At 45.1% G+C, this 22,024-nt stretch overlaps 1 protein-coding gene across 3 annotated transcripts; it reads right to left on the bottom strand.

Annotated features, from left to right (window-relative positions):
* Window positions 1-8,844: 8,844 nt before the first annotated feature.
* Window positions 8,845-21,448, bottom strand: ppp2r5cb (protein phosphatase 2, regulatory subunit B', gamma b). 3 transcript variants are annotated; one of them, XM_029140859.3, is made up of 16 exons: window positions 21,294-21,448; window positions 20,727-20,786; window positions 18,850-19,015; window positions 12,736-12,935; window positions 11,642-11,752; window positions 11,460-11,552; window positions 11,235-11,365; window positions 11,086-11,145; window positions 10,874-10,982; window positions 10,710-10,763; window positions 10,406-10,576; window positions 10,192-10,319; window positions 10,006-10,107; window positions 9,811-9,883; window positions 9,582-9,698; window positions 8,845-9,490 (listed from the first exon to the last, which is right to left on the bottom strand). In XM_029140859.3, exons 1-16 carry the CDS (start codon window positions 21,318-21,320, stop codon window positions 9,359-9,361), a joined length of 1,734 nt encoding a protein of 577 aa, XP_028996692.1. In that variant the 5' UTR covers window positions 21,321-21,448; the 3' UTR covers window positions 8,845-9,358. The 3 variants fall into 3 exon arrangements, with proteins under 3 accessions (XP_028996692.1, XP_028996693.1, XP_028996694.1); XM_029140860.3 differs by having other exon boundaries at window positions 18,850-19,012; XM_029140861.3 differs by lacking the exons at window positions 20,727-20,786; window positions 21,294-21,448 and adding an exon at window positions 15,395-17,364 and having other exon boundaries at window positions 18,850-18,989.
* Between the last annotated feature and the right edge of the window lie 576 nt (window positions 21,449-22,024).

The raw sequence follows: 22,024 nt of genomic DNA, 5'->3' as shown, positions 1-22,024 counted from the left end.
TGACGGAGGCTGTTGATTGTGGAACTAACCCGAGTTCTTCTGTTCGCTGACAGCGATTAGTCAAGAAATCTACTGGTTTGTGGCCTTTGACGACACAGTTTCATTCTCACGCGTTTGGCCCTACAGTAAATTGCGACGATGACGTCATGTTGCCGGGCTTTTCACGCTGGCTTCACGCGCCGATATGATTGTTTGTCCTGCGGTTTTGACCCTTCCCCAGAATTATCAGCCAGTTTAGGCTGAAGTGAGGCACCAAACGGAAACTTGCTTCAGTCACATCCCACTTAACTGATTTTCACACACACACACACACACACACACACACACACACACACACACACACGAAACACGTGGAAACTGAACATGACCATTTTATGTGTGGGCAAAAGAAGGAACAGAAATCTCAGCTGTTGGAGGAGGAGAGTTTCGTTTTGTGTAATACATTTAATAGGAATTATTATGAATCACAAAACGTAGCTCGAGCTAAAGGCTGCAAAAGCTGCGTCAAAATAAAATAGAAGAACCAAAATTCAAAATTTATCTCCTCTTTATTGAAATGAAATCTCTTTATTTACAGTAATTTGAGAACAGACACATGGAGTCGCATTCACCTCCTGTAACACACAAGGGAAAGCAGTCGACACACACACTGTCTCCTATAATTAGGATTAGAGGCCGAGGTGATTACTGTAGATCGCACATGGTCAGTCTGCGCTGTGCGGCTCCGTGCATTTGGGTTCGTTCACGCCTCCGCTCACCCTCATATCACATCACCTCATGCACGCGACGCAGAGTAGAGCCGTGCATGTGCCACGGGCTGCAGGTGCAGGTCTCCCTCCTGCAAACCTGCCTTTATAAAAGCCATTACAGCTGTTAAAGTCTGATTCATCTCTTTATTCCAGATGACACACAGAGTCAATTAAACCGCTTCAACCTACTCATCTCAGCACAAGAGCGTGTGTCACTGCGCTCATGTTTGAGTCATGCAAGGATTTGTGATGAAGTCGGTTTATCACGGCAGCGCCTCCTCGGGTCACTCCATTCGCCTTATCGGCACTGGGACCAGTGGGAGCGCGCCAGTTTCACGTAAACAGCTGGGAGACAGAACGTCCTGGGTTGGAATCTTATCAGATTGTGCCAGCGTTCGCGCCGGACTCGCGAAAACAAAGCGCAGCTGAGATCATCGCGTCATGAGCACTCGATCCGTCATCTCCCGACACGTCGGCGGCGGCGGCGGAACGAGGCAGCGAACCGGCCGCAGGAGCTCTGCTTTAATATTTATTCCATTAGTCGACGGAAAACCAGTTTTGGATGGAGAGGACTTTGAATGCATCACCTGCATTACCATGGCAACAAACACAGAGCCCACTTCTCTGATAGGCCTGTATTTAGAACAAATATTATCCTCTGCGCCTCCTTTTCTCATGATCATACGTTATCGTTTAATTATACCTGGACCACAGGGAGGAAGCAGCCCTGGAAATTTCAACATAAATGTCCACGCGTTGCAGGCGAGGCCTTTTACTCTTTAAAACTTTTTGTGTCTTTATCGTGACAAATGGTTGTTTTGTAGTGGTTTTCATAGTTCAATCAAGCAGACACGGTCTAAGCGAATCGTCATCACTTGACATGAAGCATTTGTCTGGTGCCAGTTGTTATTGGACTCATCTCATTTGAAGAATTGGAGAAGTGGTTCATAAAGTCTCTGCTCTGCCTTCATTCCCGTTCTTATTTCCCCAGACCCCCCCCCCCCCCCCCCCCCTTGTTGCTACCTGGCCGCTTCCTCCTCCGTCTCGCCGTGAGGCCTCGTGCTCGGTCGGTACCGGGCCGCCGGCTCCGAACAGCAGGAGTCGCTTGTGTTTTATTTTTCTCCAAGCGATTTGTGCGTCACGGAGTGCGACTGACACGTGTGTGTCCTCTCGGCTGGGTGGTCTGTGACTCGCTGCGTTTTTAGAAATATCACCCCGCCCTCGGCAAAACCAAACCAAAACCGTCTTTCGTTCGTTCTTCCCACGGACCCGTCACTTTTATTAATAACTCCTGAAGAACAGCTACTGTGATGACTTCCCTGCTTTTGGGCCCTTCTGTGCAAATAGAAGCCCGTCTGAGCAGCAGCACCATTGCTTTGTTGCAATCAAATGAAAGAAAATATTCACTTAGTGGTGATAAATGTGACGGCAGCAGCCTGGTAGGTGTCCTACTTAACCGCGGTGCCCCATTTTGTGGCCATCTCTCCACTTATCTGGTAAACACACAACGAGGCACCGGGCAGATTTAGACTGAAGATCATTTATGTCGTCGAGACACGTGCTTCATTGTGAAACTGGGTTTGATTCAGTCCAGACAATGTTATTGCCACCACACAAAAGATAATTCATCCTAATGAATTAACAGACAAAAACAGACTCAGCTCATAATCCCCGCAGTTGGATGGAGGGGAATTCCAAAGGGGGGCAACCTGGGAAGACATCGACTCCAACAACACAACGTGACCAACAGCGAATTTAATATTAAAGTTTAATGTAAACAGTAAATATAGTGAAGCATTGTTTGAGCCCGATGCTGCTATCGATGACGTTTCCTGGCAGATCGGAGTCACAGCTCAGGCAAAAGACGTTTCCATCGTAGCTCCTTTGGGCTGTTAGCAAACGGCAGCCGCATGGGTTCTGTGCTGGGCCGAGCCGGGCCGGACCGAGTCTCTAGCACAGGGACTCGCGTGTGCTAAAAAATCCCAACGGCGCGCGCTCTTCTGCACAGTCCGTGTGGGGAAAAGCTGTGTTTAACGGTTGTGGCGCCCTCAAGTGGCCGAGGGAATAAAACCACCGGCTGCAGCTTTAAAACATCCCCCCATCGACACAGGCGGCGCGCTTGAACCGAGGCGGTGGGCACCTCGTCCGCTGCTTGCGTTCACTCCTCATCACGGCCTTCCGCTCCACCCACGAGTCCGACCTCCGCGCTCAGACCACCCCCCCACGGCTGAGCCCCCGACTGGTGCAAACAGCTCCACGGCAGATTGAGAGGGCCTCGTTGAGACAGTATCGCTCCATCAAGCCAACCCCATGACTTTCCATTTAGCCGCGAGCCTTTGAAGTCAGATGACGTAGGAAACAAGGCTCGTAACCATGGGCCAGTGTTTCCGTGTGCGGCGGCAGTTTATGACACCCTTTTAATTTTAGATGTGCAGACCTTACTGAGCTGTGGGGTAAATTAGGAGATCCATTTGGCCCGTATAATCATGGAATTACTGTTGTTATCAATTATAAATGTTACCTGTGCAAAGCTTCCCTCTTTTCCAGCCATTACTGAACCACGTTTAACAGTAAAAGGAGGCTGCTTTGCACAAATGCTTTTAAAAAGTGCTCAGAGTGGGAAGAATAAACAGACAATCGGTGCAGATGAATCATTCACTTGTGCTTTTTTTCTCTTTGGGAAATAATGTCAGTCTGCTGGCCAGTCACTCTGCATATCACCTCAGCGTGGCATCTGTATCCTGGTTTCCATGGCGATTCGGTTGCTATGAGATCAATTTATCTGGAGATCTGGCGGTTGCAGATGTCACCGGGTGCTGCTCTCGGTAACGAAGCCTCGGCTAAATCGCAGGCAGTCACGGCTCGCGCTTCTCTTTCCCCTCGTTATCCCGACGCTCGACCGACGGTTTGAGTGAGAGGAGGAAAACGTCTGTCGGGCGGCGGACGACCCGGACGGCTCCCAGCCGCGGATCGCCGGCCGCTAAGCGTTGCCGCGTCCGACGAGCCCGTAAAACACACAGCCCCGAACGCACCCCCCGCGGAGCGTCGGCATCGCATGGACGGCAGTCGGACGCGCGCGGCCTCGTCTCCGGCCCCGCTCTCGACTCTAATCCTCCTCCACTCCAGAGCGAGGCCCCAGCGTGACGCATGTCTCCCCACCTCTGACGCGCGGCTCTGCTCGGCAGTGGGAATACCACCTACCTGCTTTTCACCACTTAATGCCCCTGCGCTGCATATGAAAACCTGCTCATTGCTCGTCTGTCCTTCGCGCCCCTGCCGACGCGGAAGAAGCAACTCAGGCCTGGACTTTATTGACTCCTCACCTGATGCTGACTTCGTCCGGTGCCTGTAAGTGTTGAGTAGATGGGTTCAGGTGCAGCTGCCACCTGTCGCCCACCGACACGGGCCGGGTTCCATTTAGCGGCTCGATGAGTTAGAATTAAAGATGCGACATGTTAATAGGAACGCGCTGAACACATCCGGATGCTCTGGATCTGGATGCAGCTGAAACCATCCATGTCCCGGGGGTCGGCGCCAAGCACGTTACATCTACACCACCCACGACAGAATCAATGAAGCGCTTAGACTCTGCTGTTCTGCTGGAACCCTTCAGAGCCCGAGCTGCACTGCGCGGCTTGACCCCACACGGCCGCCGGCGCTCCACATGCAGCAGGTGACTCAGTCCAAAGTCCAGTCAGCGAGAAGATCGGACTCCAGGTGGAAGCTACACATGTGTAGTTCACTTATATTCTAGGTTGTTGTGTGAATTAGGCTTAAAAATATGCCGGAGAACAGCACACGGATGCGAAAGGCATTCATCCATGACTCTCAGATAAAGCGTCTCATCTGAGCATCTCCTCCTGGCAAAGGTTGCCTGCATCACGTTCAGCGCATCCATCCGTCAGCCAGCCGAGCGGAAAAAGAGCAGAAGCGTGTGACAGACCTGCGTGTGTGTGTGTGTGTGTGTGTGTGTGTGTGTGTGTGTGTGTGTGTGTGTGTGTGTGTGTGTGTGTGTGTGTGTGTGTGTGCGTGTGCGTGTGTGTGTGTCCAAACACAAACCCCCGCTTTGTTCTTAGCGTGTCCAAAGTAACAAGTTCCCAGACGGCCGCGTGAGGCGGCGCCGTCCTGGTTCGTCTGACCCACATCCGCACCTGAGTGCAGACAGTGGTGCATCAGCATGACATTAACTGTCTGTGTGTGTGTGTGTGTGCAGCATCAGCAGCATCAGGTGACCTGACCTCCTACAGGTCCAATTAGAATGGTTAGAACCCAACAAGTGCCCACCAACTCTGGGACCTTTGTTTGCTTTACACTTCTGTCCTTTCAGTGTTGGAAATAGGCGACGGCGCCCAAACCCTTTGATGGGTCTCGTTGACCTCATGGACCAGTTAGACCCGTCCCAGTTCCTCTCACAGCTGCAGCTTTCCTCACAAGACAGTTAGGTTTGAAACCAAAAGATGCACTCATCTGTTATTGTAGAGTGGTAAAACATTTAAAGGGGTTAAATCTATTTTTCTTCCACTTCAGATTCCCATGATAAAACACTTTGGAGCTCCTTGTTTAGCCCTGAAGTGTTGATTCTTTTGTTGTGGCGCTGCCTGTTAGGAAGTTAGTCTTGTTGAAGCCGGATGAAGAGAAGACAGCTCTATCCTGTCTCTCTCGCGTGCGTGCGTGCGTGCGTGCGTGCGTGCGTGCGGCAGGATGCCCGGCTGCTGCTGGGCCCCATCCCAAGTCCCCGGCTTTGATGCCGAGGACTTTGAAGCCGAGTGTCAAGCATCAAAGCGCGCGGGACCGCGCCGCGCCGCGTACCAGCGCCCCCTCGGGAGGACGCGGAGGGGAGCGAGGTGCGAGCGGCCGCCGCCGTCGAACCTCCGGGCGCGACGCTCGCGGCCGCCGCTCCTCGCCGCGGCGACACGCGCAGACGCACCCACACAGCAAAGTCATGCGGCGCCGAGAGCCTTTCCTAAAATCTGATTGGACGCAGTCACAATGGGGGTCGACGCTCCAAACTTTTGAGCCCTGTTTCCATGGCGATAGATTCTGACATATCCTGTCGTGACAAGATGTTTTTTGGATGCAAGTAGCGAGAGGTGGAGGGGGGGGGGGGGTCTTTGGGTTTGCACAGCGATATTTGTACATTGACAGTCAAAGGCGGCTGTCAGCTCACCCTGATCGCACAGCAAATAGGCAAATAAGCGGCGCACCGGGTTTGAAGTGGAGAGCGACTGCGCAGCCTCTGACTGCAGGCGAAAAGCAACGAACCCCGGTGACCTCATCCGAGAGCATTGAAGATACACACTCCTTTAACCACCCACAAAAAAAAAACACACTGACGTATTCTGATACTCAGTGACGCATACAGAGCAGAGGACTATTTCATCTCTCAAACAATTGGGGTACAATGTGTTGATAATGAGGCAAATGGGGACAATCTGCATCCTCATTAGGAGTCATTCAGAGACAGACTCTGCTACGCTCTTCACTTCATTTACAGTAAATACAGGACTATACGTCTGACCCCATGGATTCTGAGGAATCCATTCAAATGTAATATGCAGGGTTTGATCGGATATTAATGCAACGTCACGGCAGCAGCCCCGCGCTTGGGCGTCGGAGGCGGAAAAACGTGCAGGGTCTGTTTGTTTTCCGAATCCCTCCAGGTTCATTCGAGTTCAGCGAGGATCCCAGCAGGGGTGCTAGACGCGAGAGGGTGGGAGGGCGCTGAAGCTCACCGTCTAAAAATGATCAGAGGAACTTAAGCGACCCCAGACGAGCCAATTTGGAGGGCGCAGGCGGCTGATGGCAGCACCTAGCAACATGTGAAGAACAGCCAGCCGCGTCCTTGGAATTATACTGAGAGAATGGGAATTACAGCAGAACGTCAGTGACGGCTCGGTCAGGAATGCACGACTCGAGCGGTTCACGTGTCGTCGTCGTCAACGAACTGCAGGCAACTACAATAACAGGTTTCAGACAGAACCCAGCGCGAGCAATGATTCACCATAAGCGAGAAGAGACATGTTAAGAAATGTAGAGAATCCAAAGGGAATGTTTAAAACACGGTTTGGACCAGCAGCAAACGTATGATGTGATAAAAGGTTCTGATCATAAACAGACACGTCTCAAACCAAGACGTCTGATTTTTTGTGCTGTGGTGACATTTATACATCCTAAAACTGAGCACTGCAGCGTTGAGCGTGAGCTTCGCTTTCTGACCGGCAGGTGGCAGCAAAGGGTTGCGTTTGATTTCAATGTCGCTTATAAAAATAAATTAGTAGTAATTGTTAAGGGAGAAGTTAAGATTTATAAGATATGGATATAGTGATTAAAGGGCATTTTATTAGAATAAAAAGAAGAGTCCAACATTTTTTTTGTAGGATGAAAATATAAAACTCACATGTTCTCTTTATTCGCTGTATATAGATAGATGTACACCACTGGAGATTTGGATAAAACCACACAAAAAGCTGTATGTAGGATCTCAACACACGTCTGAAGGTGAAAGACAGAAGAGAAATGGAAAAGATTACAAATAGATTAAAAAAAAAAAAAAACTATCCAAATCCTACATGGTTTCTATATATGTAAATAGTCACGTGTTGACGTGTGTGCCACATACCAACTCTCTGCAGCTGCTAAATAACCTCTGTGTTCTGTACATGGGATCATTTGTACAAAATATGAACTCTACCATTTAATAACAGTTATATAACATAAAAGTACATTATATGTACAGTATTAGATGAAGCCATTTAGTACAAGACTTATACTAAAAGGACACTTGTAATATTCATTCTTTTTAAAGAAAAATAATACAAAGCTTATGTAAAATGAACAGAGCTCCAAAGAAGCCAATATTAAAGCCAATTCGAGAAGAACAACAGTCACCGGTGAGTCAGGGAGAGTTTGAGTAAAAGCCTTCAGTGAATGTTGTTCTTCGAGATGAACATAAAAAAAAACAGAACAACTGGCAACGACTGCAGTATTATTTACAATTTGCACATTCGGTTAAAAACAAGAGACAAAAGGTTCTGCTGCCAACGGAAGAATGAAACCACGGTAAAAGAGCTTGCGAGCATCTAGAAGCAGGACCAACACGCGTCCACATCACGAGTCCTACTGGGCTTCGACTGGAAGGGAGCAGCGCTAATTAAAAGGTGGAATGGGACAGGATGAACAACGCTTGTGACGGAGGCTGAGCTCTTACGGACGAGCTGATCCCACACACCGAAACAGACAGCATCACGGATTTCCATTTTTCACTAGTTTGTTGCTTCAGTTGTGTTTAGGTGGTCGTTCAAGTTTTATCAGGTAGTGCTTCGTAGCTGAAGGGGGGTTGGGGTTTGGGGTGATCCCTCTGCTCCTCCTACCTAGCTTTGGAGGTACAAGGTTAACTTGCAGCGCCTACGTGTGTCGGGGGTCCGACCGGCGGGAGGCGGCCTGAAACACAACATCGTCCTCTCTCCTTGAAACTAACATTATGTTGTTTGATAAAAGAATCATCTGACACTTTTGTTCCTGCTACTCGATTCTCAGTTGAGCAAATATCCCCCTTAGACTAGAAAAGGCACTGTGAACAGAAAGGCTTATGTTTGACCTCTTCAACACAAACAGACCTCACCCATGACGCAGTCTAATCTCTAACAAAAAGGGTCTTGCTTGAGAACAGTAGAGAAAAAAAAAAAAAAAAACATCTGCCTGTGCTCGATTTCTGTCGTCACACAGCTGAAGTAGACTGAATGCATCTGTCCGACATCTCGGGAGCCTCCCATGAATGACACCAACTTGAAATCTAATGGCCACGTTCAACGCACTCAAACAATGAGGGGGGGGCATAACTTAAATGCCTTGATCCCCTCTCAGATGACAAGCTGAGCTCGAGCTGGACTCATCCCAAACACCAATCATATGTAATCATCTAATCAAGTCATCTGACATTAGTTTGATCGATTAATCCTCACGACTAATGAAGACAAGACAGACAAGTGCTTTTACTCTGAGAAGACGTCCTAATATTCTATGTAAGAAAAAATATAAACAGCTGTCTAGCTTATGAGAAAAATATCTAATATTTAATATATAGAAACCAATGATGTTTTCTTGTTATCCTTTTTTTTATTAAACTGAAAAAGTCCAGTTGGGGCTTATATTGGTACAAGCACCTGACATCTATAAAGAAGAGGCAAGAAGAGAAGACTCTCACATGCACAGACATACAGACAGACGTACATATGGAACAGGACACCTGAGAAAAATGACCAGAAGAGGGCAGCACAGCTGCCTGAAAACACCACTTGAGGACAGGAGAAGAGAAGGAGGGGGAGAACGGTAAAACCACATTACAGTATCTTAGGTGAAGTTCACGGTGTACGTCGTGGTCATGCAGCTCCACAGATGTGTCTGCTGGACGAGGACTGGTCGGGACTGAGCACCTCTCGGACCAGGCTTCAGACGGGAGTCGGCTGGGGTCCGGACCGCCTGGTTCTGTGCTGTTCTGGGATTTGACCTGGATACCAGAGTCAGTGTTGTGCGGGGCTCTGTGGACCGGTGGCCTCTCTGTGGATGATGCTGCTGCTGGTTTAAAGTGGACTGGGGGGGGCGGCGGTCTCTTAGTGGCCGTCGTGTGTCAGCATTTCCTCCGCTCTCCTGTGCAGCTCCAGGGCTGTAACAGTAGAGATGTCCTTGGGAAGCTCCGACTTCCTCCGCATCAGAGGCCGCTCTCTACGCTGGTCTTTTTGGATCTGGACAGAGACAAATGCAAATCCACGAGAGAGAAATCAAGTATCTGTTGGGCGCAAACTCAACGCTGACTTCACTGGACAAACTGTTTACCTGTGTAGCTTCCTCCTGCACTGCTTTCTTCAGCATGTTGACGTCATCCAGAACAGGGCCGTCCGTCTCCATGTCCATCAAACCGTCTGGGTCTACTGAGTCAATGTACATGAGAAACTGCACAGAGGGGAGAGAAGCGCCACATTATGAACTGCCTTTGTTTAATCAACTGAAGTTGGAAACCTAAAACTAAAGTAGTCTTTAACAGAGAGAATAAAACAGGACTCACCTGTGGGTTCGACTTTGCTAGATTCTCGATCTTCAGCCATGCTTCTTCTCTCTCTCTCCATTTGGCTTTCTCTCTGACACATTCAACACAACAGACAGAAACTGAATCAAAAGGAAACGCTTCCTCCCTGAATCGTACTTCACTATGGATTTCGGTCACTGCGCTTCAGAGGTTTTGCGCGTCCATGGTACTCACTTGCTTTTCTCTGCTCTGAACTGTTGTGTGCAGTCATCAAACAGCTTCTGGTTCATCTCCATGAAGAGCTTCAGAGCGTTGTAAATCAACCCGTGGATCGTCCTGTGCACAAACAAACATTTTTACATTAGTGGTCGTTTGATTTAAGCCCACAGACGGGCAGCAGGTGGGAAGCTGGAGGCTCACTTGTTCCAGTGGGTCTTGGAGTTGCGGTAGAGAGCTGGAAACATGATGGGCAGGATCTTGGCAGCATTGTCACTTATGAGGCTCATGATGTACTCATTGTTCCAGTAGTAGAGTGCACGCTCTGCCACCTAGTCATTACAAAAACATAATACTATTGTCGCCTCTTGAAGTAAAATATAAGATACAGAAATAAACTACAAGAGGTTAAGTTTACCTGAAAATGAGGGCTGGACACACACTTGGCCAGCTGTCGGAAGAGGGGCTCCGTGACTTTCACAAACTCTGAAGGCTCGATGACATCCAGAATCTCTTCTAGTTCATTGAGGAACATCACCTCTTTTGGACTGTGAGTCTTTGGCCAATACTTTAATAATGCCATCACCGTCTACACACACGGACAGAACAGAGTCAGGACGACAACTTCATGGATATGTTCTGGTATATTCACAACTTTTTATTATCTACTTGACCACATTATTGTTGTCATGTCATAACAACGATAATAAAGCAAACTTTACCGGTTCTGTAAGAGTGCTGTCCTTCTCTAAAAACTGTACCACACAATAGGCCAGCTGAGGGAGGAATGAAACCACATATTATAATGTAGCAACAAGCTACAGCACTGCCAGTTTCTGCTGGTTTATGGATGAGCTAAGGACAATTCTACTGACAACACACTTACCTGTGGGTGATATACGCTTAGAGACTTGACTTTGTGTAAAGGCAGTAGGACTTTCAGGAGGAAGATCTTGTGCTCTTCTTTCAACGGTAATGCAAATCCATTGATTATGCTGCAGGGACAAATGTGGTCATTAGGAACAAACAATTACGTACGCAACGCTACATTTCAACCCGTAAACAGCACAAGAACCTTTTGCTCACAAAACATCTTACCTGCCTAAAATTTCCAATAACTCTGCTATTCCATTATGATGTTCAGTCTCATAAATGAACCTGAAAAACAGCAACCAAAAAAATTCATTTACCACGATTCCTTCCACAGCTCACAGAAACTTCGCAGGGCGCCACCTAGGATCACTCACCTATAAAATATATTATTAATCTGTTTCCTAATGTATGCCCGCAGGCCCAGGAATTTGCCATAGATGCGATGCAGGGTGGTCTTTAAAAAATCCCTCTCCCTGGGGTCTTCACTGTCAAACAGGTCTAGGAGCTGTGAACAAGAGCAGGTTACGGAGACGCTGGTATCTAATACATCTTAACTCAATAAAATGTGTGCAGAACAAGATAAAAATGCCAGTGCTCACCTGCATTACAAACTTCTGGTCAATATACTTTTTGGCTATGTTGGGTTGGAAGTCAGGGGACTCTAGGAACCGTAGGAAGAATTCATAAACGAGCTGTGTAAGAAAAAGCAGTGATGAAAACGAAAAATGTTTATTTTGGGACTGTATGAGACGGTCTTTAGAAGTGTATGTGTTCTGCGTACCTGTAAATGTGGCCACGCAGCCTCTAATGTGGGCTCATCTTCTTCTGGGTCAAATTCAGCACCCGTGGGGTTGGATGATGGCGGCAACGTCCTAAACATATTCACAGAAAACTGAAGGAAAGAAAAATGCAAGCAAAAGCAGATTAGAACCGTTTCAACTACTGACACTGTTAATGCAGTTATTGTACTGTTTCTGTTGATCTGCTGTCATTTTGGTTCCCTTTGAGAATATTCCCACTGTCCATTCAAGGCCGTTTGACTCCCTATTGTGCAGGGACACTCGCTCACTATCATTTAGTTTGCTTACATTCTTAGCAGAAACCAGCTCTTACTCCCCCTGAAAAAATATTATCCGACAGATTCACTAGAAACAAAACAAGCCATGTCTGACCACCGTGCGTAGATCTTAACATAAGAATACAGCTTTTACAAAGGAGTTTTCCATGTCGCACTCCATACTTTGATGATGAAAACCATCAGTGGACTTCAAAGAGTCCTTGTCTTTAAGGGGGTAGGGGAAAGGGCTGCCAGGAATAGGAGTATATTTTTATGCTGATGTAGCAGCTCTGTAGCATTTGCTGTTGCGCTGATCAAAAAAACCCAGAGCGATGAGGACGGGGTGAAATTTGCACCTTGATCAGCGGTTTACCATGTGGTATTGAGGCACGGCTTTGATTAACATCAAAGGCTTTTTAAATTGGCTCGGAAAAGCAGACCTGGCACCATCGAACACATCCAGGCCACGACCTAAGGAGAACATTTCTAATAAATATACAGTAGGAGCTTAGTGGCAGCCACGATTAGTGTTAAGTAAATGAACAGGTTCACATCCGCAAAGGCAGGAACGATTACAGATTCAGGCCTGGTGACATCCAACACAATAAAACTCTTTTAATAAACCACTATGTGCCCTCTTCAAACTAAATAGATGGAACAATTAATAGCACTGGCGTAAGGTTAGTGTGACACGGAGCGCTGAGGTCAAACTGAGGTTGGTGATGCTCACGTGAACTTCCTCTGATGCTAAAGAGACAAAAATATCAAGACCAAGCGTCTCTAATCAGTTTATTAATTCATTCTTTTAGCATACTGACCACATGAACCACCTCCGGGTAGATGGGCTCGGTGATGACGTTTCTGTTGTGGGTGATGTACTCCACCATCTCGCTCAGCGCCGCTCGTTTCACTTCCTTCCATTTCAGGTCGCTCAGTGGGTCAGAGACGAAATCGAAAAGGACGCAGCACTGCCGCAACTTCTGGATAAACAGTTTCTCCTGCTCTGCAGGGGGAACATCTACAACACAGAAACAAAAGAAAGATGGCAATGATACATCTATATTCTGATACTGGAGCCTTTAAATGAAACGGTCCAGAGCGATTGAAGAACTAAAACTGAAAACTGACACCACAAAGCATACACGAATCTGTTCATCACAGTCTGTAATTTACAAGTCGATCTAATCTCCCCACTAACAACGTGGCCATGGTAACCACAGGTAGAGGCCGGACTTTGGACTTAAGGGGTGTTCTGCTAATCCCAGATGCATACAAGCTGCTGCAACACCGGAGTCATATGGTGCCCAATGACAAGCTGCCCTCAGCCACAGTGAAGACAGATATCAGACAAACTGACCTAGTGGAAACAATTCAGTAACACGTTTAGTCAATAATTTTACAACTTTTTAATAGGCGAAATGCAGAAGTTGTGGGTCTATTTATTCTTACTAAAGAGTGACATATAAATTATTGTTATTTAGTCATGTACGCAAGAGGGAGCTAAAACACTGAATGCACTCAACTCAATATGCAATAAAAGAGCATTTTGCCCCCAGGCCTCACTTGTACCCTGAAACAGGTAAGTAAATCAACTGTCAAGGCAAGTGATTACAAAAGATGTTTCAGTCTATGTTGAGACAGTTTGCCTAAGTCTGGCTTATCGCATGTCAAACAGCTGAGTGAAACCCTGAGTTCTGACTACTATGTATCGGTTCTAAATGCTGAGACATATGTTTGTTCTGTCATTGTTTTTCTAAAAAGATACAGGTTTAACCTGTGAACCTGCCACTTTCAGAGTCCATTACAGAATGTTGCTCAACCTGCTCCTCTTTTAAAAAGAATACTTTACCAATTTTCAAAGCAGCTTGACCAAAAGCATGTTGAGTAATATTTTTAAATGAAAGAATACTGAGCTTCCACCCTAAATTTCTATGCAGTCTCAGGCTATGTATGTTCAGAGGAGAGCTGGAAACTAGCTTCAGGATGCCAAGAAGAAACTAGAAAAAAACAGCTGGGTCAGAACAGTTGAATGAGCACCGAGTAAATAACAGATTCAACCCTTTAATGTTTTAGCTTGTGCTGCAATGTTTGAGTACAGTACGAGCTGATGCCTGTGTGTTTTGAATGTCAAGGGTTACGCTGCTAACGAGAGCTTGTGCATTACCTTACATTTTTCCCTGGACACAGGCCATCAATAGTAAACCTTTTTTGCACATTTTGGCTAATAAAATGTCCAATTATTATAACAACTTGTTTTTCAGTGGTGAACTATCACTTTAAGGTAGAAAAATGTCATTATTTATGCTTTAACCTAAAATCGACTGTCAAAAAATATTTCCTACAACTTTATCCTATTACTTGAAATTGAATTGTTTGTTGTATTGATGTCACAATGGCTGAAGCTTGATTATTATCTGGTTTCCAATGACTGTGCCAAGGTACTTAACTGAATTTGATTGAATACAATGCCCCTAAAGCCTCAGCAGACTAAATGTCTATAGTTGTATGGAGACCACTAGTACGCAGTTAAGATCTGACTGGTGATTTCACCTGTATGTGTGAAAGGCTGAATCTCTAACCACAAGCTCCCCATCAGCCCCCGTGTGCCAAGAGGTCTAATGTCTCCTGTTACACAACACCACTAGGGTTTCTGAACAGGCCTAAAATATTAAGAGACATGCTGTGCAACTGCAGACTTCACACACCAGCCTCACCACATGCATGGGCAAATAACCTTTGCTCATCTAAAGGCTCCAGCTTGCACACAGGAAACCACTCATGGACACAAATTACACACGCAGTATAATATTCCAATCCCACAGTCTATGGGTGAAAGTATAATGAAGTTGCACCAGTGACTAATGCTAAGTACACACTGTGTGTCCCTGCACACATAGGCCAACTAACGCAAGGGAGCAGAAATCACTATTTGCTGTTATTTGCCTGCAATTATCCCTATGGTTAAACACCATGAGGTCATTAACAGTCCCGCAACACACGGCACAAGACAGAGTCCATGGGAGATCCAGCAAAAACATGCAAAGCATTTCCACTTAAATGTGACAACAGACATATAAATTAAAAAAAAAAAAAAAATACAAACACACAGTGACTGACAACTAGCTTTGACCTCACTTCCTATGACATCATCAGTCTCGATGGGGGATGGGGAACTTAAAACTCACACTCTTCACACTCTCGCCTTTCCTCCCTGGCTGAGGGAAAGCTATGCAAGGTCTTGGCAAAACACTTCCTCACTGACATACAAACAGTCCCCCACATCCTCTTCCAAAAGTACTCACGCCACCAACACCCATAACAGCTTTTAATCTCATGCAGTAAGTTTTAGAAAAGTCACCTGATGCTTACCCTGCAAATCTAAAAAAGTGGCTGCAGTTGCTGAACGACAACATTCTTACCCATCTACCCCGAAACACACAAACACAGCAGCAAAAGAGGTAAACGTCCAACTCTCACCTCTAAAATGCAGGAGGCCCACAGACTGGAAAGGCCCATTGGAGGCTGGTGCATCCAGAACCATCGCACTAGCAGCTCTAGTACATGCCAACATCAGGGAGCTGAGGCAGAAGACAGGGGGGAAGAGGGCAGCCCGGCTAAGGCGAGGAGCCAGCCTCCATTTTAGCACAAACACTCTGAACAGAAAATGAAGCTCCCCTGCTGCTGGAGGGAACCAGCTAGTTAGTGATGTCATCCACCACAGCAGCTGCCCGGTTGGCTGGCTGCAATCACATGGCGCGGCTGTCAGAATAAATAAACACGAGGGAAGGAATTGGCTGGTGGGCTGAGTGGGGAGGGGAGGGGACTGCTGCGATGATTGGAGCAAAAGCAGCTACATCTGACATCAGAGTTTTAAAGCAGATTCAAACTCAGCTGGCTTGATCTGAATTTGTATAATTCCTAATAAGCAAAGGCAGCTTTGGCATTACTCATCATCACACTCAACTAAACTAAACAAACGATACCACCAATATAGATCGAGACCCGATATACGAAACGTGTCAAATAAACCTGATGCGAGACACAATAGGAAAAAAAAAACAAGGTGAACAACAAGCTGAGATTTATACAGATCAAAAGACGAAGTATCACTGATGCCAGATAACAGTGCGCTTCGCTTGTGTGACCGTGTGTTTGTGTGTGTGTTTGTGGTGTCTCTGCACGACAGATGGCTCTTCAGGAGTACAGCCTGAGCCCAGGTGTATGTGACAGAAACAGGAAGACAGGAAGTCGCGACGTGAGCAACACAGGATGTGATAATGCAGTCGGCAGCACTCTGTGTCTGCACCCGTGCACTGTAAAGCTGAACAGGAAAGAAGAGCACACACACACACACGCGCACACGCGCGCACACACACACACACACTCTACTACTGACAAATATATACAATTCAAATAGTGCTTAATAAGTGTGGCTTCGTAAATATAGGCTATTCCATTTCAAGACCCTTTAAACACTGCATTCTGTAAGGCAATAAAAATCAATCCCAGTGTGCAAACAACCAAAGCACATGCATCATGACATAACATCACCAGGTTTCATGAGTACTTCATCACGCTGCAAGGATCAAGGGCTCACATACCCCCCCCCCACCCCACACACACACACACACACACCAAAGCTTCATGCAAATCACACCTTTCACACTTTTGCATTTTAAAACAGAAGAAACATTATTAGAAACCTGTTATTTGTTGTGGAGGTGCTAGACAAAACTGGAGAAAATGAGATTTCCTGCGCAACCTGACAAGGTACATACGAATCATCAAATATTTTAAAACCAGGCTAAAAGTAAGACCTAGGAATAACATGCTAATAACCTCAGCATGTGCTTCCCCACAGGTTTTGTATAGAAGAAATTTAAAGATCTAAGTACATTTAAAGTATGTATAATATATAGGAACAAACTTTTTTTGCAGTTTAAAAAAGTATTCAAACAATGTATCATAAGTCTTCATCGCACTTGAGCTTTTTGCTGTGTGTGCTAATTCTGACAATAGTATCAGAGTAAAATGCACCGCAACGAGTCAGTTCTGTCTGTGGGACGAGAGAAAGCCTTCTGGTAGAAGAGCTTTGTATGCATCACCGATAGCAAGCAGACACACTCAAATATACAGCTACGTGGTTAATTTCCAGGTCTGATGATCATTCGCATTATGGTAACATGCTGCAGACTCTAATGTATTTGTAAAAACTAACCAATCAACACAGCACAACAATTAACAATCCAGATCATCTCTCGCGTCTCCTTGAAACTTCAGTATCACAGCTATTAGCTAGTTGTGGATCTTGTGTTCATTTTGTATTTTTACATAAAACATCTGACCAGAGAAGTCGGCCTCATGACAAGCAGGAGTCTTTTCCACACCACTTGCAGGGATGGTAGAGGAAATCCTTAAGTGAAGCCTTGTTTGCCTGGTGCATCCTGCTTTAGAAGCAAAGCACATTACATACCCCAACCATTGTTACAAACTCAGTGTCACATAGGAAATGCGGAAATTATGTAACATATGGGAATAACGCAACGCAAACACTGGAGCAGAATAAAGTTGTTACAACTACCCTCTAATAGGAGCAAATAGTATAAACAATGTTAGAAACACACTATATGGAATAAACGGGACACATTTACGCATATATAAATTCTTTAAGAAATTTGAAAAGAAATCAAATATATTGGGATCCATATTTTATATATTCATATATACCCTTTTCTAACTCTAGCCAGCAGATGGCAACAAACACTGTAATATTGCTGCTCCTGCTTTACAAAAAGGGCTCCTCTCCAATATTTGTTTCCTTGTGGTCTTAAGCGTTTGTCAAACATTTACCCTGTAGTGTGTTTATCTGAAACCTGTGGGCAGGAACATCTGCTAAACACACTTTTGTTCTTGTGTGTATCTTGGTAAAGGCCTTTGAAAAAAAAACAAAAACACAACAAACACACTTCTTCAAACAGGACGTTCCTGAAATGCTGTGCTGTCAAATACAAAAGCTGTGAAATTTATATTGCACTCGAGTCACAATGAGCACACTTTGTTTCGGGCCAAGTTCATGGGGAAGGCCGGTTAGTGGTCAGGGTTTCAGTCCCGCCTCAACCTTGTGGCTCTGCAGGACTAGTTCACAGACATGTGTTTCTACCAGGAGGTGGTGAACATGCCTGGAATGAAAACAGGCCAAGCGAGGAGCCTGTTTGGACAGGACTAAGTGATAGCATCTACTGGGCCACCGCAGGATAATGTTATCGAAGCTCTCATAGGGATGTGGGAAGTGAACAGGCTTTATCGGAAATTAAATTTTGCTTATTGGTTTCTTGACAGTATAAACCTAAGAAAATGAAAGACAAACATATGTTTTAAGGTGGATTTAACTCCTTTGTGTGTCAATTCACTAATCACTCTTTAACTACACTGTTCCATTTTGACTTTATGCATAAATGTAGACATCAGTCAAATATATTTTTTACTTCAACAAAAGGGACAAAGAGAAAACAGTAGGAACAGCTGCCAGCCACACTCATCTGGTCACTGGCAACATCCTGAAACACAAGGACCACGGATTTAAAGCTTTATCTCTGGATTACCACTAAATATAGATGCTTGGTTTAAATCCAGCGCAAAGTCCGTGCCATGTACGTTCCCTGTTTGTTTCCATGTGTTGCGTAACGTCGTGCTCGGCTTGTATTAAAATGAGGGTGATGGAGAAGGGGCCGTTATTTTGGTTGAGAAAGAATGTGAAAATATCCGTGCGCTTGTGAGGAACAACATCTGTGACATGTCTGCTTCTAACATTAAGCAAAAGCAGTGTATCCCTACCCACCTGTCCTAAGGAAATCCAAGTTCTATGCAACATATCTGGGTCATTGGTTGAGTTGTAATCAAATCACGTAGTTTTCAGACAGGTCAATAAATACCTTTGAAAGCAGGCAGTTTCTGCAGCTCTCTGTTGTTGCTCAAGCTGAAGCGAGAGGAGCTCTGCCTCTTGTCCTTTTTGACTGGTGTCTGGGAACCTGGCTGCTTCCCTTTTAACAGCTGAGTTGTGGGAGGAACACTGTTGCTTGCCTTCCTGTTGGAGCTCTGCTGAAACATCAGAAAAACACATTAGTAACACGAAGGTCGGATTAAGCACAAGCTAAACGGCAGTTTACCGAAAGTGTGAAAGACTGTCTTATTTAAGAGCTGCGTGAATGACTTCAGTCAAGAAGCCCAAATGCCATATGCTAGACAGGTAATGAGAATTATTTACTGTATGTCCCATTTTCACAATTATACTGGCCTATAGTTACAATCTTATATGCAATGTAAACAGCACATAAATCAGGGAACCATTATTCACACAGTAAAACTAACTACTGCAGTTTCTTATCCACTTATACACCCTGGCTGAGATTGTAGGGTTCAATATAATGCAGCTGGGGTTAAAATGAATGTGACAAGTTTATTAGAGCTAGTCCCACCTGCCTGTTGTAATGGATGCACCAAGGCAGACACACATATTTTGGACCAGCTTACTTACACCACGCTCAGTAGATATGTAAAGCTGTGTGTACAGAATCAGCTAAAACTAAAAGACACGTTTGTCTACTAGCAAGCTGTCTGAAATGAGCTGTACCTTCTCAAAGTTTGTTTGTTGCCAAGACAACAGATACACCCCTCCCTATAGGTTGCATACATTTGTTTTGTTTCTGTACCGGTCTGGTAATGAGAAGCACAGTATGAGGCCATAGGAAGGGTGGGGACAGACAGACAAAGCTACAGCACAACAGCTAGGAGCAATTTCAGTTTGACACAAGGTCAGTGCATTAGAAGATCTGCTGCATGGCTGCTGACACACAACACAACATCACTACTACGCAGCCATGAGTAGGCAGGAGGCCAAAACACAGCTCTAAAACCATACAAATATACACCTGGGGCAGAATATAGATTATAATAATTAACAGACAAAGAGGAAAACACTAAGATGGTTTGTAGAACACATGAATGGGAGGCTTACACTAAAGGTTCAGTAAATTGATTCCAGGCGGATAAATAAGTGTGTGCCTGTAGAACAGTAACAGGTGGTGAGCAGCCCTCACAATATGAATATTAAATGTCTGGCCACCTTGTGCCTTTCAAGCTGCACAAACAGCTGCTAGCTGTCATATGAGCCCCAAGATGAGTGTATGAAGATTTTTTTTTCTTTGCAAAACAATGGCCTTTGGTTCCTTGAATAGCTCAGTGATGTGTAGTCATTGCATTCATTCAACAGAGAAAGATTTGTTTTTCTGTTTGGAGTAACAGCACCTAATTCAAAAATTCTATGTGGTTGTTGCTACTGAATGTGCTTACATTATATAATAAATTAAATATATAAAAATATTACATAAATGATTCATGCTAGAAATTGATGCTTGGACTTTTCCCAGATGGGATCCAGATATAAACAAAAAAAGTTCCAAAGCTAGTCCGATTACGTTGCTATTTTTAACTTTTCTATTGTGCAGGTTTGTTGACAGATTACAAAAACTTTATGGATACAAACTGACGCTGAATATAATCTTCTGACCGATCGCTGCCTCATATGGTGACATGAGATAAACAAAACTACAGAGTACAACGTCAGACATCACAGTACGAAATAGGCACCATGTACGAAAGCACAATTCTAGAGCACTGCTGGACAAAATACAAAACTGGATATAGCATATTATTAATAATTAATAATTATTATTATTAAGGTGGGTTACACCAAGAGCAAGACTTCCCTTTGAGCGTATTAGACATTATAGCATCCGATCATTGCGCCTACCTCATGTTCGGAATTCTCCTGTCCTCCACTTTTGCAGACTTTTCCAGACTTAGACGAGTCCTGAAAGGAAATGTGCGAGCCTGACATTAGCGTATATGTAGGCTGGCAAACATCAATAAGTAATCTAGCAGGGAATGCCGCCATGCAGGGATCTAAATATAGCGTGTCTGCCCACCCACCCAGTCTCTCACACCGTTTGAACACACTGCAACCGTTAGCTAACCAGTGTCACTTCACTGTCTAATGCCATTCTCACGACCCCGAACTTCAGCCTTTAACTGACAGAAAGCGTTTAAATGCACACCCGAAGGGCACGCGCATCGTGTATGGAAAGGCATCTAAATTCTTATCATAACATATTCACTTTTTTTAATAAGTATGCGCAATTCCGCGCTAACATGCTGGCAGGACAGGGGCTAGCTGGTGATTACTGCTGGACGGCTAATGCTAATGGGATGGGACACTGCGTCGCTATGAGGCCGGTATATCAATACATACAGTGAAATGTATGCCTTGCGAACTTTATCCGCTTCCGATATCAACGTGTTATCAGTTCCCAAAACTCACCTTGTCCTTTTTCGTTTTATTCGGCATCGTACAACCGTAGCCGCCCTTGCTCCCCTCTCGGATACTCCACAACCAAAACCTTGACAACTCTCAGGACACCTCACTGCAAGGCGGTTCAGCCTGTCCTCCCTCGCTGATTGGCTGCCGTCTGTCAGCTGACCTCTACGTCGGAGATTGACGTACTAGTCGTTGCAAAGACAGCGGGAGCTGCCTGTTGGTGACAGCTGGGCGGTACAACACATGAGCTTATGGCCATGAAACAGGCTAAACCTATGTTGGTTTGTTGTCATTCTCACAGAAAAGCTACGAAAAAACGTTAAACGAACTAAAATAATTACATAGTTATTAAACAAATAGCTAAATTTAACCTAATTTTAAGGACACCTTTCACATGTGGGTTAAAATAGATTTTAACTGTGTGAGAGTAAAGATTGTGCAATTGTATGTGCGTTTTTTCCTGATTCTTTCAGCTTTTGTAATGAAGATGAAGATTATTTCTTCATTTTATTAGACTAAATAATTTTCTCTAGGATTTGCCACTAGAAAATAAATTAACAAGTATGTCTATGGTAGCATGTAAAATGACTAGAAGTTGAAAAATGGAAACATTTGTGGGTCCATTAACATATCTCGCCTTCCCACACATGCGTTTCTTCTACCAATTTTTCTGGTATGTATTTAATTTCCTGTTGACTTATTTCTTCCTCTGGCTGGTAAACATGCTTATACCA

The sequence above is a fragment of the Betta splendens genome, chromosome 24, assembly GCF_900634795.4.
Source record: "Betta splendens chromosome 24, fBetSpl5.4, whole genome shotgun sequence".
Lineage (NCBI taxonomy): Eukaryota > Metazoa > Chordata > Actinopteri > Anabantiformes > Osphronemidae > Betta > Betta splendens.
Note: the sequence above shows the minus strand (reverse complement) of the source record. Positions and strands in the feature narration are given on the sequence as shown.

What these genes read in the sequence shown, in the direction of transcription:
- ppp2r5cb (XM_029140859.3), bottom strand. Translation starts at nt 21,320, where the DNA reads ATGCCGAATAAAACGAAAAAGGACAAG. An exon ending in GAAACTGCCTGCTTTCAAAG is followed by an intron (nt 12,936 to 18,849) that starts GTATTTATTGAC and finishes TCTGTGTTGTAG; the next exon opens with ATGTTCCCCCTGCAGAGCAG. An exon ending in TTCAGAGCAGAGAAAAGCAA is followed by an intron (nt 9,884 to 10,005) that starts GTGAGTACCATG and finishes TGAATGTGTCAG; the next exon opens with AGAGAAAGCCAAATGGAGAG.